Genomic DNA, 27,135 nt, shown 5'->3' on the forward strand with positions numbered 1-27,135 from the left:
ACAAATGAATCATATTACAATGCAGTGAGATGCTAGAACAGACCTTACCAATGTATAGCAAAATTATTTTTCCAATTGACTTTGATAAAGGAATTAGTGCTAGTTCAAAACAGAAATTCCAAACAGTTATACGAATTCTGGTTCAGTTTTGTAGTTCACTTAACATTCCATACCAGGTTAAAATCATTTTCATAGTCTCTGAAGTATTTCACAACAAGTCCTTCTTCAAAATTTGCAATTTGTGGTGGACACTTGGCTGTAACCATTTCTTCCACTGCTGCCTGAAACTAAATTAATAATATGACCTTTAGTAACTCCTTTTTCATGAAAAGTTAGAACATTAAAAATTACTGATTAGTTATAATAGACATTTGCATGAGATAATTCCTATATTTTAGCCATAATTATGAGACAATTTCCTAAATAATTTTAAGTTAATAGGTGATCATTTTAGTGTCCACTGACTTTTTTAAGAGTTTTATTTTAGAATGACAATAGTAACATCCATTTAGCTAATATTAGCTTACATAGTTACTAGGTTAGGTAGACACATTTGCTCAGTAATTTTTAAGGTGAGCAATGAGGCAAACCTAAATGAATTAGCACCAGTTTAACATTCCAAATGAATAGTTTTCCCAATTAATTCAAAATTAACTGGAATAAACTACACATTCCAATGCATTCTGTTTTTCAAAAGAAGAGATACAGACACTGTAATGAAAGCCTGTATTTACAATTACTTAAAAAATAATACAATCCTGGATTATACAGTAATCAGTACAGTTTCATGAGGTCTCCAGCAACATCCACATCTACTTCTCTGGCAAAGCACATATGTAACTGGTGTTTATGATTAAGAACTTGAGATAATGTATGGTCTTTAATCATCAAACATATAGTAACTTCACCTTATTGTACAGGTAGCTATCAAAATTCAGTAACTCATAAGCAAACATTCTTTCTTTATCAACAGCTGCCGGGGTTGGAGATACACACTGGATCCTGTTGGCACAGATCTAAGAACTCCCCTTTGTTCCCTCTGCTTTGTTATATTTCCTCCCTTCTCTGCTGACTGTGAGTTGGCTCCAACACACCATGAAAAGTAGGCGAGTGTGCTACTGCTCCTTAAAGTGTTTTTTTTATAGAAAGGTGACATTTAAAGGATTTTCTGCCTATAAAATTAACATAGAGCATACTTCGGCTTCTGATGACCATGGGGTAAGAGGCTTAGCAGTGATCCCATCCCAAGTCAGCGTGAATGTGTCCAAACTGGGTTTTCCTTTAGTTTGTTCTGTAATATCCAGTGTGACATTGTTCCCCTCAAATACTTCATAACCAAGCAGATCAAAGTCTCCTACAATGAAGTACCACACAGAATTTCAAGAAGTTAATTAACAAAATATCAATATATCCATAATAGACAATCAAATTTAACAAAACTGGTTTTATTTGGAGTGGTATTATCACAAAAAAAGGATGAATATAAGGAAGATTAGATAATTGAATTTGAGCAGATTCACCCATAGGAGAAATACCAAAACAGCAGATAAAGTGTTTGTTCATTTAATTGTCTGATTCTATGGCTTAAAAGAACTATTAGATAAAAAGAGGGAGGCACTGGACTATGAGGTAAAGATCAATGGGCAGTAGGATATTCCAAAAGTTTTTTTATTTTTGTTCCAATAACATTATCTTAGTATAAGGGCTTGACCGAGACACTGCTATTTTCTTTAACCATGAATAGAGTACAAAACCGAATTCCAGGAAACAGCTCCAGGCCTGTGACTTATTTAGACAATGTTAATTTGAGAGAAATAAGGCCTTGTCCTAAGATATTTCTCTTTGGGAGGATGATTTATCAGTGGAATCCATTGAACTTCTCTATTTGGGTTAAGTTCTAGAATTTTCCCAGTTATAGTTTTGGTATCATATTTCTTAAAGTCTCTGCTGAGGGCTTAAAATTTCTCTCTGATGTATAAATATGTTCCTAGGAGAAAAAGAGTACCAATATCCTCATTTATATGGCATCTTGACAATATACCCTTTGAGAAATTTTTAGCACTTCAATCCATGTTAAACAAAATTCTTCACCCTCCACTCAACAATCAAATTAGCAATTTCATAAAAGAGACATAAATGTTGAGCAACATTTTACTTAAATAAATTATAAAATAATGACTGCACAAAGAATAGTGAGTGAATAGATTGCCCACATATTCAGGGATGTGTTTCATGAGCTAGATTATCTCAAATACCCAAATTGGTTGCCAAACTTGGTTTTAAGGCTTGAAAATGTGAAACATTAATAGGAAGTTACTAACTATTATTTAAAAAGGGTAAAGAGGTTGAATAATCAAGGAACTGTTTTATTAAACACAGGTGAACTGTTTTCTGAGTTTTGGTTTTGTTTGTTTCACTTTGCGACTCCTCAGAATTTTAATATTCTAATGAGCTCTTTCAATCTTCAAGAAGAAACCAGGGTATGCAATGTTTCCCACATGGTTTGGATCACAGAGTCCTTTCCATAGGCAAGATCTGGCCAGCGTAGTGTCTCCTAAGCAATATGGATTTACTTAAATTTCATAACCCAAATTAATATTTAACTAAGTTTTGTTAAATATAAAGTAGGCTATTATACTAATAGTACATTTGTAGTGTATAGAATGTGCTTCTCATTCATTGGAGTTGTATATTCCTTGAAATACAACTGAAATTTAGATTACAGTAGGAAAATTTAACCACTTCATTTCTATTTCTCCTACAATTGATCAAGGCTATGAATCCAATTTTTTTCCTCTGTCATTCTATGAAGCTTTTATCTTTTTCAGTGGAGTTGCACAGGATACAAATTTGTTTCCTAGGAAAAACTTTAAGATAGTGTGAAATGAAATACATGCTTACCTCTAGTTGATATAAAGGTTACCATGTAAACATAGCTTTGGGGGGTTTGTGTTCTTATTACTTGAACTGTATCCGGTTTAATAGACCAAAGATCATTTAAGGCTGATTGCAGTATGAAGTCAGAAGCATCAGCTGGTAGCAAGACTTGGGTTGAATTAAAAAAAATTAAAGTCAAATGATTATGGGCTTTAATCCAAAAAAAAAAGAAGAGTTGAAATCTCTCTGCATTACCACAGGAATACTGTCTTATATTTAAATTTTTTAAAGCACCTATTGATACCATAAAAGTTATCATTTAATTAAATTGTGTTCTGAAATTGGTTCAATAATAGTGACTACTTACTTCACTGGACTGTAATCTCTTGAGAAAAGTTTAAGTAACTAATATTCACATAATACTAAGCATTATATTTGCCAAACAGTAAGCACTCATCAATATTTACTTATTGAAACAACAGAAATAGAAAAATCTATTTTTTCAGCATTTATTATAAAATATAGAAATACAATGTTTTTTATTAACAGATAAATTAGTATCTCATAGGTGTATCACTTATTGTTTCCCACATGGTTTGGATCACAGAGTCCTTTCCATAGGCAAGATCTGGCCAGTATAGTGTCTCCTAAGCAATTTGGATTTACTTAAATTTCATAACCCAAATTAATATTTCACTAATTTTTGTTAAATATAAAGTAGGCTATTATACTAATTTATAGCACTTGAAAAGCTGAAAGAAATGTTTACTTCTCTGTAATGATGAATTTCATTCTTATTATCTTAACCTACACCTGTGAGTCGAGTCACAGATATATAAAATCTTTATTTGCATTTAGTTATACATTTGTCATAATCCTTATGAAAGAAAATGGTAGTATATGCCAAAAAAGTTGTTTTAATTGATGCCATTTTCTATCCCAGTCTAAAAGTTTTTCTTCATACTATATATATTTTTGTTTCTTTGTCCACCATACTATTAAAACTGTGTTTTTCAGATAGTGGAATTTGACTAGAGCGAATGCTTTTTAATAATGTCATCTATACGTGAAGAGAAAGTCTCCCTTATTTTTTTTATACCTTACCAGTTTTTTCCATGTTATAGATCAATTTATACTGGTAAAGTGAACATGAATCAGCTTCCACACACGGGCCGGTTACCGTGATCTTCTGAACTTCGCTCGTTGCATTCGTTGTTTCCCAGTTTTCCAATGTTATAACCTATTTTCCAATTTAAAAAAATTAAAAAACACCTTTTAAGAGCACCATAAGTCAACTATTCGGTGCCCTTTTATGGCTCTATGTTACCGCAAATGCTAAAATATTTTAAGGTTTAAGTTTTATTAAATAACAGCCCCTTAGTTTATTATACAGATAGTCAAACCTATAATTCAATCATTTTCCATAACTGCTCACCCCCAGTTTTTTACCTAGTAAAATTAATAACCAAATAGAGCCCCTATCTTTGAACATTTACTTTCTATAAAGTTAATTTATAATTATAGCAAACCTGTATTTCCTGAACAGCTGTTGACTGGGATTTGATAACTTGTTCTTCATTTACTGAGTCTTCTGTTTGCTGTTCAGTATAGACACTTCTATGCTGGTACAGTCCAACCTCAACAAAAGCACTTAATCTATACTCCTGCAGCAAGATTTCAATATAATATCTGGAAAACAGAGTAACTAAAGAATATAAATTTTCTCTAGAGCACTTGTCTTGAATTCTTATTTCAATGAATAAAGTTTCAGCACTATATAAAACAACTGCTTGTTAAATGGTTTATTTATATTGCAGTATCCCTGATTTTAAATATTAAAATATTAAAAATTTCAGAGCAGTTGACTAAAATAAAATGATTCTGTAAGATATCTGCATTATACTTATTCCCATTCATGATGAGTTCATTTGGTTTTGTCAATAGATATATATTGAAAAAGATACTATCCCTTATTTTTTTTAAGTTAGTTTAAAACAAAATTACATTTTAGATTATAATGCAGACTCCTTGGCATAAAAACACAGAGGACAGGCAAAGGTTAAGTACTTTAATGTGTGTAAGAAAATGACAGGCACACTTGGACATATCACGTATTTCCTATCTGAGTGGTTGCATGTGTCAGGGATGAACGTTTCTACTTGATTTCCTCAAATACTGGCTCTACTTGTAACTTGGGGAAATAAAACATTACCTCAAGAAACTGTACTGATTAAATTGACTATGGCCTTCTGAAAAGCTAGATGGGATTCACACCTTATATTTGTAATTCTTGACTCCTAAGGCCGCCTGCCTGTCATCCAGTAGTCTATGCAGGATGAGGAATTCCCTGGCCAGCTGCTACAGATGAGTGCAAGGCTACTGCTTTTCTACCTGAATCTTCTTCAATCTCACCATTGCTCTCATCTTTGGAGAGGCCAGCTGGGAGATCCTATAAATTGCCTCATATCATTCAACAGATACTCTTTTTTATATGGATGTTAAGTATCCACAGTTCATGATGACTCTGAATGAAGGACACTTATCACCTGCCATCCATCTAGGCTGATGGGTCTCTGGTTCATCTCCCTCAGAGAACTGCTACTGAAGGATTATAGCAGGCTTTTGGCTGCCCTGAGAGCCTGTTTGCCAGTTCTGCCTGAGGTTGGCAATGCAATTTAAGGAACGGGACTTAAAAGAGGAACCATTACATTCTGTATCCTCCCTGACAGCTTAAAAACATTTATTAGGCACTTTCTATGTGCTAGGTGCCATACTGAGCAATTTACAACATTATTACATTTAATCTTCACAAAATCCTATAAAATCTAAATTATTATTCACTGTGTACATGAGTCACAGAGACTTAAGAAGAGTTTTAAAGATTGAGAGATTATTTAACAATCCTACTGAGGTAGGATTTAAAGTATAACAGTGTGCCAAAGAGACATACACTTAGAGACGGAGCTATATTATCTGAGTAGAATGAACTGGCAGTATTGCTAGCTTTGAAAGTCCCTGGGGACCACTGTACAATCAACCAGCTAGAGTAACTTCAGTTTCAGAATTCCCAGCCATCAGTATAGAAGTCAGTGTGTAAATTCCAAGCTAGTTTGCAAGAGCACAGACACCAGGCAGCAAAAATGCTGTAGGTCACTTTCACGCAAGCTCAGTGCTCCTGCCAAGCTGGTCAACTAAAGTCATTTTCCAAGGCCAGTGCAAACATTTTCCAAGTGTGCTGACCCTTGACAGCAGTGGGGATTAATTGGGTGCTCGATCTACCCTGAATTGGCCCAATAATCTTGGTTAAAAAGGAAAATGTTTAAGTACATAAAGAAGTAATAGTAGAAGGAGGAGGAGAAAAAGACTGGAAAGCTTTCCCCATGTCATTATAGTAAGACTTAGAACACTGAGTGTGACTGCTCCCAGTTGCCTTTGGTCCCAACCCTCTCTGTCCAGCTCCATCAGATCTTTGTGAGCATAATCTTTTCAATATATGGAAGGGTAATGGGGCAGAATGAAAAAACAAAAAGCAAAAACCTCCTCCCATTAAGAAGTGAAGTCTATTTCTTCAACCCCTGAATCCAGATTTGGCCAGTTGCTTTGGCCAATGTGATATTAGCAAATGTGACACAAACAGAGTCCTAAAAAGTGCATGTACCTTGGGGATTGCTCACTTCACTGCTGGGAACCCATTCACCAATGTAACACACCTGGGCAATGGAAGACCATGTGGAGGGGGACACCCCAACAGTGACAACTGGGGCTCCAGACATGCGAGTGAGGCCATCCCAGACCATTGGTGGCCAGCTCAAGTAGCCAAGCACCAAAGATCCACCCCAGTAATCACAAAATTGGGTTGCTTTAAGCTACTAAATTTGGGGGAGTGGTTTCTTATGCAACAAAACTTAACAAATGCAAGTGATAAATGGAAGATGATCTTAATGAATCTTCCAATGCTCTCCATGTAACTTAGTTATTTTGAATATATCATGCTTTTTACCTCCCTTGTTATTTAGGAATATCTACAAAATGGCATTTTGAATGACATTATCTGCCTTATTTTCTCCCTGAAATTGACCTTTCAGCACTAGATGAAGTACTCCTTAAGGGCAGAGAGTGTATTTTAATATCTTTTGTATTAAATTTTCAGTACCTGTTCCAGGGCCTGAAATAAATCAGTGAATATTAAATACATACTGTGGCACCAACCCATGTGGCCAACCGTGATTTTTCTCTAGCAATACTGAAGAGCTCAGGTGTAGGAGCAGAGAAAGTAATTGCTGGATTGACTGAAACATCCAAGTAAGAAACCAAAAACTGGATTAAGTGAATTTTGCAAAATAATTTCTACAACAGGGATAACTTAGATTTCAAATTTCCCTGGATAGCTGAATGACAGTATTGTTGAAAATACTGAAACTAAAGTTAACACAGTTATAGAAAATAACCAATTATAAATTAAGCCGATAAACTAATATCACTTCTACCAATAAAACTAATTGAAAATACCTTTAGATATAAATTTATAGTTTTTAAATAACACAATAACTAAAGAAAAGAAAAAAATCCTTACTCTTTTCCTTTCTGAAGATGAATCTCATCTGATCTTTGTGTTGGACTGGAAAAATAACTGTTGGCAGTGGAAGAATGATATGCAATCCTCACCTTATCCCAAAAAGAAAGACAGAAAGAGAAAAAACAGAGAAATGACTAGTAAAACTTATCAGTACTTATTTATTTACAATTTATTATTTCTGTCAGTCTTGGAACTTTCATGAATAGAAAAATGTGAAACTACTTCATATTTTTCTTCTAAGATCTGTTATCCATGAAGAAATACAATTTTAAAAAATGATGAAAGCTCATTTCATCCCTTCCACCTTTAACTAATATCAACATCACTATACCATGAATACATGCAGAACATAGCTTTTCCATTATTAGACCTGCAACAGAAAATAGATACATTCCAGGAGGAAGACTGTTCTCATTAAATAAAATATTTTTTTTTGCAGAAAAGTTTTAGAGATCTGATACAAACACAATCTTTAAAAGTAGGTCGCAAAGATGCCAAAGATCACTAAATGAGTCTGCATACTAGGATGAAGAGACTTTGGGCTTTCCATTAGGAAAGATTATACTATCTTTGGAAGAAACATGCTTAAAAGCTATGGTAAAATGGGACTTCATATTATAAGCAGCAATTTAAGTGTGCTCATCCAGTTTGGAAGCAATCTTGCCATATATATGTATATAGTGAATCATACAATGTTTTTGATTTGTTCTATTAGTTTCATATTTGTGAAACTGTCCTAAAGAAATAATACAAAATACAAAATGATTTAATGAACACAAATGCAAAAAAGAGTATTATTTGTGGTCATTAAAAAGTCAGAAATGTGTTGGTATGGAGAAAGTTTTCTAAGTTTAGTAAACCCATGTAGTAACACACTATTCAGTCATTAAAAATGGTGTTCTAGAAATTATTTAATAAAGTGTGGAAATAGTTATATGTGACAAAAATGATGAAGTTGGGTGTATGATTCTATTATATAAAACAATGGCATAGAAATATAAGGAAGTGATAGACTTTAATCTCATATCCAAGTAATAGTGAAATAGATCTAGTAGAACAGTGAAATACTTTGTCTTTTTTAAGTATCCTATGTGCGGTTATAATTCTTTCACAATAAAAATAATCTTCAATTTTAAAGGAAATACAGTATCTAAGTTTTTTCCTTGCTAACAAAAATTTAGATATGGGAAACCATTTTCTTAGGCTGTGGTTTTCTATGATGACTTTATAGTTTACATCACATGTGTTAAAATAGCCAAGAACTCAACCTCATGGAAATGTATTTAATAAGGTCTTTAATATATTAGTTGGTTTTGGTTTAGAATAAAGGAGATACATATAAGGGTTATCATCTTGTTTCTAAAAGATGAAATAATATTCTGTGGCTTACCTACCTTATCTTCTGGAAGGCCAGTCTGGCTGAAATAAACAGCGTAACGGTCATCACCTTTGATGTAAAATCTATAAACATCAGAATCTGGAGCCACCAAAAATCCACTGAACCGTGCAGCAAATGTGTCTTGCTCCATGGGCCAAATGTAGGAAGCTGAATCTACCCAACTGGCACCCATGTACCCTGGTGTTTTTTCATTGTATTCAAGTATCTCTTCAAGATGTACTGGCCGGCTATTATTCCATACCTCGAGCTTTAGGCCTCTCCCACCTGAATATAAAAAAAATTTTTTAATCCTTTCATCAGAACTTTGATGCGGTGTATCAGTGGCCTTCTACTTGGGTCATAGTTATAGATGTTTGTTGCCTTTCACATTTTTGGAGAGTGTGTATGAACAAAATAATACCCCTACATGTACCTGTACCCTGAGGATGGAGTGTAATTAAGATAGTCTATAATTTATTTATTATTATTTCACATATCTGCCTCTCAGATTCTACTATGTAATATGGGAGTAATATTACTTTCTGCCTGGCTGCTACAGGAATGAGATATTAGCAAGTGCTTTACTTAAGATGACCATAATACAATAATTACTATGTATGGTATGACTGATGTTGCTGTATATAGTTAAGTCTCAAACTTCAAGAATCAGACCATTTGATTACAAAACCTTTGCCTTGATTATTCTAACAAGTTAATTAATGGCTTACAACTAATCGAAGAACAGGTATTGTTGGCTCTAAGAATTTTAGCAGTATTTATTTTTCTTCTTTTTAATATTATTTCTGCTCTAGGACTTCATGTCCTTCTTGGACAGAATCAGAGAGAGAATACTCTCATTAACTTGAACCTACTCTTGCCAGTGTAAACCTGTGATTAAAGTTTGTCCTAATCCTGAGACCTGTCTCACTTTTCCTTTTTTCTTCTTTTAAATACAGCAATCAGGCTCATGCCTCCCTCCGGTAGCCTCGGGCTTGTCTGGAGTGTCTGGAACTAGGCAACAGCGGCTCCTCCTCTCCAGCTGTTTGGTTAGAGAAAAGCTTGAGAACGTCAATCTTTCACAGCAGCAGCATTCTCTGAAACCTACAGCTGTCTTTAAAGTTATCAATTATAAATGCCAAAATTCTCTTCTTAAACTGTTCATTTTTTTTCCTAAACAAGGAAATTTAAGAGACTGATTAACAGAATTTGTTTGGTTTCAAATATCAAGTACTGATACAATCATGAACCGATTTCACTCCACACAAGATTTGAGATACACCCTCCTCTGAAACATGCCCAGCATTTCGGTGGCATCAATGCCCATATAAGCTGAACTTGCACTGGGCCACACGTGAGAGTCTGGAAAGAATTCTTTGAGTTCCATTTCTCTCAGCTACTATTATCCCTCTTCAACCATTCCAGACAAGTAAGGATTTAGCCTCTGCCATATATTTTTTTAACCAGGAGAAGACATTTAAAAAAATTTCCAAATAGTCTGCACCAACATTCAGTACTCATCATTTAATCTGAAATAAAGCCATCATAGTACTGTCAATAGAAATGTGTTTTTGGTAGGGGGTCTGAGGAATTGAGGCTGGGTTCACTGCCACTGCTACAGCTTTGATGATGCTATTTGAATAATCCAGAAAGTGTAAAGAGAAAAACTAGGGAGAAATTTATTATAATTCTCACTACAATTCTAAAACGTTCAAATAATTTTTTTTGTTATTAACTGTTATGGGCTGAATGTTTGTGTGTCCCCCCAAAACTCCTATGTTGAAACCTAATGCCCAATATGGTGGTATTAGGAGGTGGGGCCTGTGAGGGATACTTAGGTCATGAGAGTGGAGCCCCGATGAATGGGATTAGTGACCTTGTATAGGAGCCCCCATGGAACTCCCTAGCCCCGAGGAGGTGCTCACTTTGAGAAAGCAGGTCCTCACCAGACACCCAATTTGCTGGTACAATGATGTTGGAGTTCCCAGCCTCCAGAACTGTTGAATACAAATGTTTGCTGTTTAGAAGCTGCCCAGTCCATGGTATTTTGTTGTAGCAGCCCAAATGGACTGAAATGCTAATGATATATGTAAATGATATTCTTCTTATGTAAATGTGGGCATGTACATTCTCTTTTCTGGTAACTTACCTGGATATACAGTTCTGAGAATATCAGGTTTAGGGGGTGTCTTGCAACAAATGCTGTTTTCTGTGACATTCAAAATATCACAGCCTTGACCTATAGAGAAGCGAAGTGCAGAGCTGTCACTACAGAGCCACAGAATGCAAACCACACTGGCCTATTTTCAAGTAGTTTTTCAATGAAAATAAACTTGCACAAGGAAGAGGCAAAGTTGGTGGTGGGGTGTCCTTTGTTTCCTTTATATGTTCATCATTAAAGCTTATTACCCAAATGGCTGTATTTCCACAACACAACATTTTCTTGACAAAAGACCACAAGTTTGAGTTAGAAATTTCACAATTTCTGAGAAAGAAAATTAAAACTTTGATAAAACAATGTTACTGTGAAAGCTTTTCACTCTGGGAAATGCCCAAAGTGAAGCCTTATAATTTTATTTCTTGGAGAGAGAAAAGTTGCTGAATAAATCTATGATGTTCAGAATTTGCAAAAGCAGATAATCCCAGTCCTCTTAAGTTTAAAAAAATGGTGCTTTAGTCCAAGTTCTTTAAACAAAAACAAAAGGGGTAGTAATTTCTAAATGGCTTCAGAGGCAGACTGAAACCAAAACAAACAGGAGTCTAAATGAGAATGATTGTACCTATACATCAGCACAGTTAGACTTGAGGGAAGATCCCCATTATTATATTCATCCCAACCTCCCTTTTTTCCTGTATAGCTCCCTATCTTTGAACAGATGTAGACCAGGCACATAAAATTGATGTATAACCATAGGACCAAGCCCTATGTACATTTGAAAACATGTTAACACACTAATTAATGCTCTTTCCAAGGCCAATATCATCAGTAATTACTGATATTCAAAAAAGACACAGCATCTGAGAAGGGAATGAGGAGAGTATCCACAAATAGTTTAAATTTCTCCATAATTAGCCAACCCACTGAAAAGTCACAACAGTTCAAAAAAGTGTATTTAAGAGTTTAGGAAACAGAGGGTACATGTGTTTCTTAATGTGGTGAGGAATTTGTGGGCAGCAGCCGCGATGCTTTCACACAGTGGCCCTTGGCTCCCAACCACAGTGCCAGAGTCGTGATCACAGAAGGCTGCGAGGAGTGGCCCTCGCTGGGAAGTCACAGCAGGAAGAGCATCAAACCCCACGACCAAATGCCTAGGTGAAAATACCCAGCTTTCAATTTAAGGCAGTAATCGAGAAAAGACTACCATTCTTCTTACAAACTATTAAAGAAAAGGCAAGATATGTTTTCATAAAGCAATATATTAAAAAATCAGGAAAACTACCTCCAACTAGAACTCTGACTGGGAAATCTGTCTGATCAAAGAACCGTCCACTTATTGTTAGCATGGTGCCTCCCTGAGTGCTTCCTTCTGAAGGTGAAATCATGGTGACCTCTAGGGATAGAAGGGGGAACATTAAATAAAATGTTATGAATAGTACACATAAACTCAAATGCTTGATTTCCAAATTATCTAGGCACAGTACACAGTATACTGTGGGTACTGAATCAGCAAATGAATGAATTAGGTGTTTCATTATTCTGTCTCTGATGCCCTCCTGCAAAGAGGACAATAAAATGGCTTTCATAGAGCCCTACATCTCTTGGGTCCAGGTTTGGTGGTGACTGGTACTAAAAAGACACTGGTAATGAGAGGCTCCAAGGAGTGAGGAAAACCTGGGCTAAGCGTAGATGTTTGCTTCCCAAAGAAAACACAGGAAGGCAGGAAAACAGCCTCTTCTCCCCTTCACTCTTGAAGAATGAGATCTTTTTATATTTATGAGTCAGGATCTTATATTTATATTTTTCTCATATAGTAATACATTAAACTATGATCAGAATTCATGTGACTTTATACATAAAAGTTTTAGGTATACTGGTAAAATATCCCAGTGCATGATATATGGTAGATTCTATTAAAATGTATTCTTATTAGTTGAATCTATCAAAGTTCTATGTCTTTTTATATATGAGTTTCACATTAAATAAGTTTCTAGAAAAAGCCAAGATACATCATATTTGATTGATCCTAAGATATTTTTTTCACACTGGAACATCTTTGAAATCTGAACGTGCCATTCTGTCACTCCTGACCTGGACTGAAATATATTCTTCCAGGAGGACTTGTTTTTGCTTCTGACACTCTTCTAGGGATATTACTAACTTGAGAGCTCTGTAAATTAAAGTAAATTATAATCTGCTTGAGGATTCTTCTTGGCCACACTAAGAGCATAAATCTGAGAGTACTTGCTTGTAATTTAAATTGACAGAAGAGATATGTTTTCTTCCCTCAACCGACACCCAAAGTTGAGATGCGCATTTCCCTTCTGTCTCTTTTAGAGTGATGGGTTTATTTCTTAATCAGCCTTTACTAGGAATGTAGTTTTCAGGGTCTTAGCATAATATCAGGACTTCCTATTAGACTCCCCATCTTAGGCTTTTTTTCCTTTATCAGCATGTAAAATAATACAGTACATATAAGTCATTACTATCTTTGATTTGAGGAAATGAATTGTATACATTTTTCTCTCTCTATTTCTGTCTCTCTCTTTCACATACAAACACACACATGGAGAAAAAGGTCACATACCTGCATATGTTTGAAACATCGAAATTTTATTCAGAGAAGAAACAAAATATGCCATTTTTTGTGGGAAACTCCTGTTTAAAAAAGTAAAAATTCTTACCTTAAAAATGAGCTGTATTTGGAAAAATATTTTTTTACTTTAGTGATATATATGTCATGCTATAATTTTCAAAGGAGCTACACTAAACTTTTTAGGAAGATAGAAACATTCTATATCTTGATTTAGCTACTAATTACACAAATATAGAAGTATACAAATACTCAAACATACAATGATGAGAACTTACTGAGCTGCACATTTAAATTATGTGCATTTTACTGTATGCAAATTATAACTCAATAAATAATTTATAATAACATTACAAAACAGACAGAAGAACTACCCTTCATAAACACTGGGCTCTTTTGTTGACCATCCTGCTCTCTTCTCTTTTAAAACCCACCTAGTATCAGAATAATTAATATTATTGAGCACATATCAGACATCATGCTGAGATTTTTAAACTTCTAACCTAAGACTTTTTTAAGCTTTCACCTTATTAAGCCATTTAATCCTTCTAGCAACCCCATAAGGTAGGTACAACTCAGAGAATTTATTTATCCTACTCAAGATCACAAAGAGAGTAAGTGGTAGAAACAGAATTTGAAGCCAGGCAATATGAGTCCAAAGCCTTAGCTCCTAACTGTATAGTATACAGTTCTCCTTTCCTACCACCAATTTGAAGGAGAGTACAGTAGGATGAGAGCAAGCCAACAAATAATCCACCGGATTATGTCAGCCTTAATAAACACTGAGTTTATTCATATTTTTTGCTAGATATATACTTGCATTTTCATGGCCTGAAGAATTAGGAAGAGATAGAACCTGACCCTAGAAATTAAATGCTATTCTCTTAATTACCTCAATGAAATTTATGATTAGAAAAGTTAAGAAATTCATTTAAGACTCAAAACCCATTCATCATAATTGGAACACAACTGAACTAGAGTCTAAAAGATTAATGCAAATCTTGTGGATGAGACCAACAGTGAAACTCCTATAAATCTAACCCAAGCATTATAATGTGCATTTGCAAGACTAAAGAGTCCCCAGAAATATTTTATGCTAAATTAGTCATTTAGAAAGTTCATTCTGGATTCTATGCTACAAAGCTTTCAATTGATTTCTCAAAGATCTGAAATTGATGCCAATTCCAACAATAGTGTCTGTAGTCAGATCCTGCAACTGAAAAATTATCTCTGCTTCCTAAGTTAGTGGGGAAATTGCCTCCTGAAATAAATTTTGAATGTAATTTATTTGGTATGACACTGAGGTGATTTTCACTAATTCATTGATAATGACTAGGCATTTCTCAATTAAGCCAGCCTCATCTGAACCTTATCAGTTTCGAACAGCTGTTGTTTGAACTTGGGGTAACAGAGGAGAGAAGGTTAGCTATTAAAAGATATACAAATGTGTAACACAATGGTCTTTGATTCACGCGACTTTCAGGAATACTCCTGAAATTTGCAAAAGGGATTTTTTAATTTACAGAATGATTTAACATTTTTTAAATGTCATTTAATCTTAGAACTGGGCTTCTACAGAAAAAAATGTCATTTTTAAAGTTATCTTAAATTCCCAAGACTGTTTTATACAAAATGCAATTTCCACAATTCTGAGACATTAATACAGAAAGAAAACCATTAGCTTAAAAAAGGAAGACGAGAATTAAAGTCAAGATCACAGAACCAACAATTTTAAGCAGTATTTTTGCCTATATTATGTGCAAATTTACTAAGTTTTAAAAATTGAACATTTTGGCGCATGTTAATGCAGCATATTGATTAATGCCTACTTATCACATTCAAGCTTGATTTTTCAAACTTCCTATTTCGGGATAATTATTCCTCTGAGAGTATATGATGAATTTGGCAATTAACACCTTTCATAAAGACTCAGAACTAAGAATATTTATCTTTCTTACCTGAGGAAGAATGACATTGAGAGCATAAAACAACTATATATAGTTCAAGAAATCATTTAAAACTCAATAATACTGCTTCTGAAATGGTTTTCTAATATTTTCAATAACATTCCTATTGCCATGTCTTATCACGTTACATATATGCAGATCATGTTCTTGCAAAGAATAGTTAGTCATAGGGAGTCATTTGCCCATGTAAATCACAAAGGTGAATCTTAGCACCATTTATAGAGCACCCACTCTGGTTTGCCCTTGAATTATAATATTCTTTATGGTTTGAGTCCAGTCTATTATAGGTCTATAATAAAGTGTCCAGCCCAACCATTACTTTCTTATAAACCTATTGCTTCTAGGTGTCTAGAACTAGATGGTCTCTAAATACAGTGTTAATAGATTTGGTCTCACCAACTAACTCAGTTGCAGTTCCATGCATTCAGGGATCAAATATCATCCTTCTCTTGTAGTCTGTGAGCAGTAACCAGGAATAACATCTATTTCGCTGTGTCTTTTCAAACTTCTAATCATTGAGTTTCTCTTCACAAACAAAAAAGTAATCAACAGACTTACTCTATTATTGATCTACTTACTATGTCTATATTAGTACTGGATGGTTAAATACTGTGATTTATTTGGATTTCTGTTGACTGGCTTATTTTCTCATTAGGAGATGCTATGATATTTTGGGCAGAATGATTCATTTACGTTTGGCACATCATGGTCCTGCCCATAAAATGCCATTAGCCTGCTCCAGTTACTGTGACAGCCGACAAATGCCCCACACATTTGCAAAAGCACCCAGGATTGCCTATTTTTTTGTGGGGGGATCCAATCTTTTTATGGTTAAAGTCCTCTTCCTGTGGCCACCCCCACATCCAAACCTATAGAAAAACCCCAAGAGGGGAGGCAGAGTGTGGGGAAACCTCTGTGCTCTGCCCTCTGGTCTGGGCAGTGCCAACAGGGTGGGTGCATGGGGAGGGGAGGCCAACAACTCCACCTGCAGAGGAGGAAGAGCCAGTTGTTACTTAGTGATAAGCTGTGGTTCTGTGGCTGAAACCTTCATTAGTCGTGTTTGAGTGCTGGCGTGAAATGTTCAGGCCCTGCAGTTACACTGTGGATTCACCCACTAGCACTGATTTCTACTGGCTGAATATCCTAAGGCACATTGTTTAACATTCCTAGTTCTAATATTTCCAATTGGGCAATACAGGGTGGATGACAATAATCAATTTTATAGGTTCTTTAGGAGTTTTAAACTAAGTAAAATGTTTAAAGTTCTTAGCATCATGTTGCCACTATCTGTTCATTTTATTATTACCTATAGTATGAGGTTTGCAACATGTGTTGAGATTTACATATTCTTATATTTCTATAAATGTATGATGGTCTTTCTTACTGAAATTAGGATGTGAGGAAATCAGGAAATGAGTTCTAGTTGTATTAAACATCATAAATGCAAGTTATTAACTGGCATAACATGGAAAATTGAACACTGTAGCTACCACCTTCACAACTTTATATGTCTAGATACTTTAAAAGAATACCTTTATCAGGTTAATATTAACTGTGGGGTTTTATCTATCCTTACATTAGTTCAAATAAAAATTGAATTACCTAGCTATCAAAAGAATTACAATTAAGTCTGAAGAGCTATGAGACAGAAAATAACACTTTATAATATCACAATCAAAGATTTTGTTGTTGTTTTTGATAATGCTTAGATATCCCAACTGGTGCAGAGCCATGTCTAAGGCACAAATTATGAGTGAAAGGGAGTTAAAGACCATTTAAATGTTAATTTGGGGGAAGACAGTGATTAATTTTTAATCTCTAGATCTATAGCACAAAGTAAATACACAGCTTTAGTTTATTTACCTAGTTGAATCAATTATGAAAATTATTATTTACAAAATGGCTTACCTTCCATAATCACTATCTAAGATGAAGCTGACATTGTAATGACCTGGAATTAATTAAAATACACAATCACCTAAATTCTCAATCACAGGAGAACAATAAGATATATTATAAAGCTGATTTGAAAGCAAAGAAAATAAATTTAAAATGAAAACTGTAATTACACAGCTATCTATTTCTCCTCAAATGACAACTGAACTATCTTAAGCAAGCACCTACTTTAAAATATACATGAGATGTCTCAAAATTGTATCTAGAAAAACCTGATGATATATAATAATGAATGAAGAATAATAAAAGAATATATATCTAGCCATGTTATCCTCAGATTTCTTTCATTCATTCGACAGCTATTGAATTAGGTGGGACACTGTGCTAGGGATTGAGAGATGCAGGGTGAGAACACAGTTTACTACTAACAGAGCATATTGTCTAGTGAAACATACAGTCAGTCAAGAGCAATGACAGAGGGAACTAAAAATTGTGATAGGCTATCAAGGAAAAGAAGAGTGAATGTTGAGAATGTAATATCAAGGAAGGCTTCTTTGAAGACATGAGAGTTTATCTGAAATTCTCAGGATGGAAAGCTTGCAAATATGCTGAGACAAAAGGGAGTGAAGCTCATTTAAGAACTAAGAGATTATGATAGATGTTTGCTGAACCTATTTGGTAATCATTTCACAATAATGTAAATCAAACCATCGTGCTGCATGCCTTAAACTTAAATATGGTGATAATACATCAATTATTTCTCAATAAAACTGGCAGAAAAAAAAGAACTAAAATATTTGTGTCTGGAGTACAAAGAGCAAGGGAAAAAACAGCATAAAAGAATGCTACAGGGAAAACAGCTAAATTAGCAATGGAATGATTTCTGGATGACAGAAAAAGAAAAATGAGAAATTTGAAGAAGCTTACCTTAAATGTGAATTTAGGAAAAAGGTAATTCATATATGTTTACACGAAACTGACAAAAGCAAAGGTAAAGAGGAAATGCTAATTTAAAAAAAAGTGAGGAGGGAACAGGAGAGGTCTAGGAGGATACAAAACAAGGAAATAGAGGCAAGCATTTCTGAGAGTTACAAAGAATGATGATCACCATTTACCAATGTAAGTTCCTGTTGTCTTACACATCATGGACCCCATGTCTCCATTTGGATGATCTAGTTTTAGACCAAACCTAATAAAATATACATGTTAATGTAAGTTTACACTGACACTAAAATTTTAAAATATGTGCTTCCCTTAAAAACTTCATATGAATTTGAGAATACATATTAGGATAGGAATTGTTGCTGTAACAAAAATTTCTGTGAAATGAAAATATTTCCCAGCCTTGTTGAAGATATTTGAATAAAACTTCATTTAACAATTAAATATTTTGCAATTAATTTGGCCATCCCCACTGATAGTGCTTTTAAGGATTTTAAAATACTACCAGGTGAAACAATTATTTGATAAAGATATTCCTCTAGACATTTTCTAATAATATAAAAAGAGTTCATATCATACTATACTGGAGACAACAGGGGATATCAGGTTACTATATAAATGAGTGGTAATTTACTATATAAAATGTTACAATTTATACTATATTATAAAGCATTCAGCTAGGCAGTATTGTTACAAATTACTATTTAAATGTGATATGTTCATATCTACTATTTATTTTTCTAAAGAAAATTATTTGAATTACTTACAAATTGTCAGATTGTGGTATGAGAAGCTCACAGGGCATTCCTCCAATATAAACTCTGTATGGACATTTTATTGGAAAAGTTCAAATTATGTTTAGTAAATTGTATCAAAACCCTCTTCTCTCACCAATCTGCCACCTTATGTTTTCTTCCCTCGATCACTTATTATTATCCATCACTCATTCATTCAACAAACATCTGTTGCACAACCATTATGATGCAGTCCCTCTAAGTATTGGAACACATCAGCAAACAAAACAAAGATCTCTGACCTTGCAGGATTAATATTCTAATTGGGAGAGACAGACAATAAAGATGATAACCATAATATATTTGTTAAGTTAGTAAGTGGAGTAGAAATAGATATAGGAGTGGGAAAACATAGAAAGAGGTAATGGGGACTGTTCCACCTGTTCAATTAATTCAAATACAAAATATAATTTTGTTTCTTGTAACATGCAATATGTTTCCTATTATAGGAATTAAAAAAGGTTCACAGCAGAGGCCCCACAAAGTAATCAATATGAAGAAAACATCTAACAGCATCAGCGCCACCAAAATGGGAGTAAGAAGCTGAGAAGAGGCAGGGTGAGGCCGCGGGGAAACATTGCCTCCGCATTGCCCCAGCTGATCAGGTTGACCCATTGCTTTAAGGCTGCTAGAATCTGATGCTGTTGGAGGCTTACAGGTGACTGGTATTCTCAGTACCCAGAATAACCACCCAGCTTTTGTGACAGCAAATCCCAAACTCAAAGTAAGGGCAGATACAAACCTAAACTCTAAAAAATGACCTGTTTACAGAAAACTTTGAACTTTTTAATGTACTTTTACACAAAAACCCTTTCATTTTATCATTATATTGGGTTTGTAAAGCAACCGGATTATTGCAACCACTTTAGAGATTTATGGATTCACACTCTTCTAACCTCCTGCCTTACTGCACCTAAATAATAAATTGAGCAGCTACACTTATAGGCACTTACTATGTTTAATCCTTACAACCACCTATGGGTTAAAACTACTATGCCTCCATTCTAAGATGAAAAAAACTGAAGCAGGGAAGTTACAGCCAGAAAAGCGTGCATCAGGAATTCAAATCCAGAGAGCTGAGTTCTTGTGTGAGTTCTTAACCACACCTAGTAATTCCCACAGTGGTCTGCGTTTACCTACCTATGGTAACACTACCTTATTTGGCCTTAAGTACATATATCTTAAATTTTTTCTCCTCTAATCTTTTAGACCAAAAGCTCCTTAGTAGGCAACAGGTCCTTTAGGCCATCTGCATATCCTCTACAATATATACCTGGTCTGAATTCAGAGCTTTGGCTCAAGTGACAAGATTAAGAGAAGCAGAAACAGCTTGAGCACTCTGGTCTCCTGACTTCCTGCCCAGGACATGGCCCATCACTTCCTGTCAGGCACAGTGAAATGTCGTGGGCACCCTGGTGTCACAATTAACATGGTAGAAACAAGGTAAATGCACCCCTAAGACCTTCACCCCACCCACTGACAGATGTGTGAACATTTTTTTCTACCTTTATATATAGTATCTCAGGGTTCCCAGAGTATAAGGGCTGGGTAGTCTCACCTCTGAGGTCCCTGCTGACTGCAATTTTGTGATTTCATGAAATAATTTCTATCTATTCCTTTGTATTAAACAGAAGTAAATTTCAGTTACAGTGTGAAAAAAAAGGAATCTCTTTGAAAGTTAAACTTTCTATTTCCTGGCATTGTGATGGGAATGGATTACTTAGAAAATCCTATGTAAGATTTGGAATATAAACCATCCATAACACTTAATTATACAGAAGCTGACAAAAACTTTATGCTAAACTCTCCATATAAAAAGTGTTAAATATTTATTTCCTTATTTAATTCTTTTATTGCATATAAGGAATCAATATGAACATTTCCAGAGTATTACAAATGCATGTAAGTGTGATTTTATTGAGCGTTCTACCTCATAGAATGCCACTTACCTCACCTTAATTTCACTTTGTAAAACTAAATTGCCTTGTTCTAAAAAATTATGTATGTTATGTATGTGTATATATGTACATATATATCACCTTTTAGTATTTAAAAAATATTCTAATTGCTATCTGAATTGTTATTTAATTTACCCCTTTGTCTGTTTTATACATGTATTCAATAAGCATGAAGCACCTAGAAAGCCATGATACAGATTCTGTACTTGCCTCTGTAGGAAATAGAGCTCCCGGTCTTTTCAGGCAGGACTGGGATAATCCCACCTATGCTATAGGAAGATAATGCTACTGTCAGTGCTAGTTTCCCATCTAAAATGTGGAAAATTATTTTTGCTGTTAGGTAACTAGCCAATGTTACCATCTGGTCTGTAGCTGATAAACAGAGAAGTCAGGATTCAAACCAGAGCCCGTTAATAAGTCATCATTATTGACCACTCTGAGTTTAAGCATTCTCCCCACACCTCAGTGTAGTAGAAGAAGGGCCAAATTGCATGTCAGGAGGCTTGAGTTCTTCTGCTGACCTTGGCTAAGCTGTGGACTTTCAGGTGTGCACACACACACACACACACACACATACACATGCAAAAATGAGGCAGTTCAATTAACAAAGTTATCCAGTAATAAACTTCTATGACTAATTCAAGGCCTTCAAGAAGGCCTCTGTGTACCTTCTATTAATAATACCCACCAAAGAAAAAGAAGGAATTATGACACTCCCAAAAAAGAAAGGAATATCGGCCATTGCTTGCATGTCAGTGAACCATCCAACAGCCTGTTTTTCCCGTCACATTGTGAAGCGAATGGCATTGGACCTATTTATTTTGGAATATCATATCCCATCTATGAGTCATAATAATACATTTTCACATAAAAATTTTACCTCAAAATCCTAACATTTTTCCCATTTGAGCTCAGTGCAGTATTACTTCCATAGACATCAGTGAAGAGTCTGCCTTGGATTGTTATTAGGGTACCTACAAACAAAAAGTTTGCGTAAGATCATTTACCCATATACCTAAACGCTTAATACCAAAACTTTAAAGGTTTCCCCAATAAAACCAGCATCCAGACACTTAGATCTCATGTTCACCACTGCAGTTTAGCATTGTTCTGAAAGTTCTAGAAAATACAATAAAACATCAGTGAATATTTGTGTATTAAAGAGGTATCTGTAATCAGTATTTATAGTTTAAAGAGGTTTATCATGGAAGACAGGATGAAATATTCAATAAATATTTTTGGGTCATGGGTCATGTATTTGAAAAAATAAACAAGATCCCTGCTTTATACCAAAAAACAGAACAGATCCTGTTGAAATAAAAATTAAATAGAGAAAATAAAAAAGTAAAAGCTCTTGAAAAATAAGTGAAAACATATATAATATTTATATAATCAATGTGGCAGGGTCTCCCACAGCATTAAAATGAAGGAAGAATAGCAAAGGCTAAGATCTATAGATTTGACTAAGAAAATTTAAAGTATCTGAATGACAGAAAAAAAATTAATGAATTTTCAAAACAAATGATAAATTAAAAAATACTTTCCACATTTATGACATGTATGGTTAATATCATTGAAATATAAAGAATTCTTATAAATTAATGTTGAAACAGACTAGACTTCATATAAACTAAGGAGATGAATAATTTGTAAAGAAGAAATACAAATAGTCAATAGTACAAATTTAATTGCATAATTCAAAAAATTGAAAAAATTAGAAAAACTACTACCGTATTTTTCATATAAATAATTGAAAATAATTAGTTCCTGGGATGGTCAAAGTTACAGAAAAGAGCATTCTCACATATTCCTGTTGGGATTATGTTCTGGTATAATTACAGTTACAATAATGAACACTGGAAGCCAGCTAAATGTCCAATAGGGGGAAAGTTTAAATACATTATAGTAGATTCAGATGTAGCCATTGAAAACCTTTTCTTAATTTATAATAAGAAATATGATCTATATAAATGTTCAGATACAATAATTTTTTATCCTAAAAAGCAAATTAATTAATTATTACAAGCCAAAAAGTTAATTGAGGTGTTCTATAACAGACCTGGAGTTCCGGATAAAGGTGTTATGCTTCTTATTGTCGGGGTTCTGAAACTTTTTGCCTGTAAAAGTAATACTGTTGAAAAGCAGTCTTATCTCTATTTGGTTCCCAGTTTTATGTATATCTCTGCTTATTACATTATTTATATTTAAATAATATCCATAATATGACTGTCAAAAGATTCCTTTTTATGTGTAATAAACTTAAGAAAATTATTCTGATATTCAAGATTTTTTCCTTATCTCTTAAAAAAAAGCTTCTTTCATTTCAAAATATTTCTAGCTGAGAATTTTAAAATTCAATCATCCTTTTGTTAACAGTGTAAATCAAACCACAGTAATAATGCTCTCTGGTAAAAATGTTTAGGAATTTGGTAGAATAGAATTCCAGAAAGCCTTCTTTCAGTCAAGCCCATGAAGGAGAAAATAACAAAGCATATTTCACAAGCAGAAGCAAAATTTGGAAAAAGTCCATTAAAGTAAGCTTTACTAACTAACCTCGTGATAATTTCCTAGAGCAAAACAGGTATAATTCTTAAGAATTGTGATGCCAAATGGGAACTGTGGGAACGCAGGACCCCCGGGAGGCCAGCAGTGTGATGGATTCATAAGCAGTTTAAATCGGGGCTGCTTGAAGCCACTGTTTGGGAGTTGTGCTGTGTAATGCTGGTTAACTGACACAGGAGGGACTGTATATGCTTGATTCTCATTCCAGTGTAAGAACAAAACAGATAATAGCTAGTCTTTACAGATTCAGAAATAGCAATAAATGTATTTCTAAATAAGACTATTATTTAAAGATATCACAATAAATAATAGGAAATATTACTTCTATATACATTGAAAAAAATAGGCTTCTTATTTAGAAATATCACAATGAATAGCTAAAGTTACTGAAATTCTCTAGACAATGAGAATGAGGTGGGGTGAGTAGTCAAGGAGCTGCTGTTTGTTTTTAATTAACCTTGTAGAACCAGTTCAGTTTTTCATTATGTCCAATTACAACTGTGCACCTGTACAAATGTAAAACTTGTACCAAAAAAAAAGCCACAGTACAAATGAGAAGCCCAGTGGAGGACATCACTTAGCTCTGCTTGGGGGAATTTTAAGAGTCCTGAGCAAAGAACAGGACCCACGAGGCAGAGCTGAGTAAGATGTATGGGACCTTGGTCAGGGAGAATATTAGAAGCCACTGTTGGAAACAGAACTGGTTCCAGACTGTGGTATAATAAAGGAAACCTTCAGGTAATGGTGAAGGAGGAATAGTGAGCAGGGGAAAGACATAACAATATTTGTCTTTTGAATGGTGCATCTGAGAATGCATGAGGAAGGGTAGAGAGATCTGTTAAGAGGTTACAGTGAAAACAGGTAAAAAATGACAAGCCTAGAATCAAAACAAAGGCCATGCAGGAAAGAAGATAAGGAGAAGGTGAACTTAAGAGCTAATTTAGAGAAAAAGATCATCATGATTTGGTTTCTAAATGGCTATGGGGCTTAAGATGTTGGCAAGAAGAAACTAACTATGACAACAGGAGTCTAGCTTGAGATGGGGAGAAATACCAGACAAAAAGAAGGCGTAAGGAGGCATAGAGAGAAATCCAGTTTGAGATTCTCTGAACTTAGGTTGCTTTGGGACAATTTAGGTATTGCTTACCAGAAACAAAACATGGCACCACATTTAGTGAGAGAGAAGGGAGCAAAATATTTAGGAATCATATTTGGCAATGTATTTTGCCATAGAAGCTTCTTGAGGGCAGAAGGTCATTATTATTTTCCTCAGCATTTCATCCTACATTGTGGCATTGTAGAACTCAGTAACTGACAACTTAAAACACAAATACAATTTTAAAAAATATATGGGATGCTCCTTAGAAGAAAATGTATTATTGTAAAGGCCTATATTTCTGGTAACTAAATTTTAATGGTTTCTATGCTATAGGCAGTCACATTTTATCTCATTGTATTAGAACTAATAAAGAAAGGAAAAATAGTTATGTTTTTATTTAAAATGAAGGTGAGTCTAATAAAAATAGGAAAAGGGAAATCAAACTAAGAGTAGGAATGGAGAAAGAAAAAATGGTGTAAATGAGAAAGTCATTTGAAAGCATTTAAGTCTAATTCATTAATAAAATTAAAGGGGGAAGGAAACAAGTACGAAATGGTAAGAGATTCTATTACTATAGAAGATGATTAAACCTGGGTGAAATTATCCTTAGTTACATGCTAGTATATTTTTAATGTCGAAATAGATAACAATCTGTAAAATTAAAAAAATTAAAACCCCCTTCTCCAAAAAACAGAACACAGATCAACTATATGAAGTTTAAAGAGAAGATCCCACATACACTGAAGCTGCATGCCCAGCTATTGATGTGACCTCTGCAGGTGTTATTTTCTGTAATAGGAACTCCATCCACAATGACCCTAACAGTATAGGAATCTTCTGGCATTGCTCTGGAAGAAAAATGAAAAATACATAAGGAACACAGTAATATTTTTATTTAGTATATACTATAAAGAAAAATGCTCCCAGACAACATGTCATTTTGAAAAGAGTGTCTAAAATTCTAATTATTGTACAGCTAAAGTCAATTCTATCTTATGGAAAGATGATCTCCATCCTGAAATTGTACTACAAATTCTAACATCATGGACCTCAGGCAAATGCTTATTCTGACTAAGTGCATTAGTGCTTATTAAAAAGTAAAATGAATACAATAATAAATATAATAATAATCATCTAAAATAGTAACATATCACCTTGGTACAGTTATTTCATGCTTTCCTAAAGAACATTTTAATCAAGTTTCTCCTTAAGTACGCTTTTGCTGCTGAAAAACAGCCAACAATACTAATAAAATGAAATTCTCTGTTATATGTGCTACCTGTTTTAATATTGAAAGCTGCAATTTATAATGACTATTTTTCCCATAAGTTGCTCATAACAAGCATCATTTTGGGGTGATAGTAGAGAACTTAAAATGTCATTATACAAAATGATCATCTTTAATCTTAATGACTATGCCAAGGTTTTGAACAAAATTAATCAAACCAGATAGGTAAGCATAATTTTGACATTTTCAGGACCATCATTACAATTTAATAGGTGCCATTTATCTTCTAAAAGAGATCAATAATGATAAAATAATAACTTCAATAACCTGGAAAAGGATAAAAAATATATTTTATCATGTTAATGTGGAAAGGGCATTGTAATTAAATATAATAGAGGTATAAAATAGTCTAAACATCATGAAATCAAAAGTAGCTGATAATAAAAAAATATTACAATAGCCAGAGAAATAAAATTGACATGATACTAATATGAATATGTATAATACTAATATGAATAACTGTGATTCTGATATGCTGAAAATGATGTTATTGAGGATACTTTAAAACATACCTAGTATAGCATGTAATTTGAGTTGAATGACTTGCATCTTTTTCTACATCACAAGAAATTGACCGGAAAGAAGAAACTAATTGCACACTGTTACCCAACTCAGCATTATCAACTCCATAGTTAAACTGGTTTGCTTGAGCAAAACCTGGAAAAGTAAAAACACTCAAAATTATTATTAATGGAATAGTTTTCAAAGAGCTAACAATGGTCATTCAGCATTGAATCATTCAATAATTAATAAGGAATAGTACTGAAATTAGCACTTAACCTATTTCATATTTATCCCTATGATTGTAATCCACTTCGAATGCATAAAAATTAGCCTTTAATTAATTCATTCATAAAAGTAATGTTTGAGAGCCTATTACTTGTCAGGCTCTGTTAAATACAGTGTATTCAAATAGCTTATATTCCAGTGGTAAGGATGGGGAAAGGTGGAGAAAATAGACAATATACAGTTAGTGTGTGGGGGCAGGGGGGGATAATGACTATGAAAAAAAGCAGGCTAAAGGAGATAGAAAAAATAGGTAAGGGGAAC

At 34.1% G+C, this 27,135-nt stretch overlaps 1 protein-coding gene across 1 annotated transcript in view; it reads right to left on the reverse strand.

The window, feature by feature from the left end:
* The window catches only part of PKHD1L1 (PKHD1 like 1), a 143,872-nt gene that overhangs the window by 108,500 nt on the left and 8,237 nt on the right, over positions 1–27,135 (reverse strand). Inside the window, 17 exon segments of the mRNA XM_036876435.2 lie at positions 174–287; positions 1,197–1,354; positions 2,902–3,045; positions 3,982–4,117; positions 4,407–4,566; positions 7,451–7,542; positions 8,848–9,116; positions 10,978–11,067; positions 12,269–12,379; positions 13,574–13,644; positions 17,455–17,497; positions 18,558–18,631; positions 19,152–19,205; positions 22,017–22,110; positions 23,196–23,253; positions 25,537–25,645; positions 26,598–26,742. Of these exon segments, the coding sequence (XP_036732330.2) occupies positions 174–287; positions 1,197–1,354; positions 2,902–3,045; positions 3,982–4,117; positions 4,407–4,566; positions 7,451–7,542; positions 8,848–9,116; positions 10,978–11,067; positions 12,269–12,379; positions 13,574–13,644; positions 17,455–17,497; positions 18,558–18,631; positions 19,152–19,205; positions 22,017–22,110; positions 23,196–23,253; positions 25,537–25,645; positions 26,598–26,742 (1,922 nt within the window).

This window comes from Manis pentadactyla, chromosome 3, assembly GCF_030020395.1.
Source record: "Manis pentadactyla isolate mManPen7 chromosome 3, mManPen7.hap1, whole genome shotgun sequence".
Taxonomy (NCBI): domain Eukaryota; kingdom Metazoa; phylum Chordata; class Mammalia; order Pholidota; family Manidae; genus Manis; species Manis pentadactyla.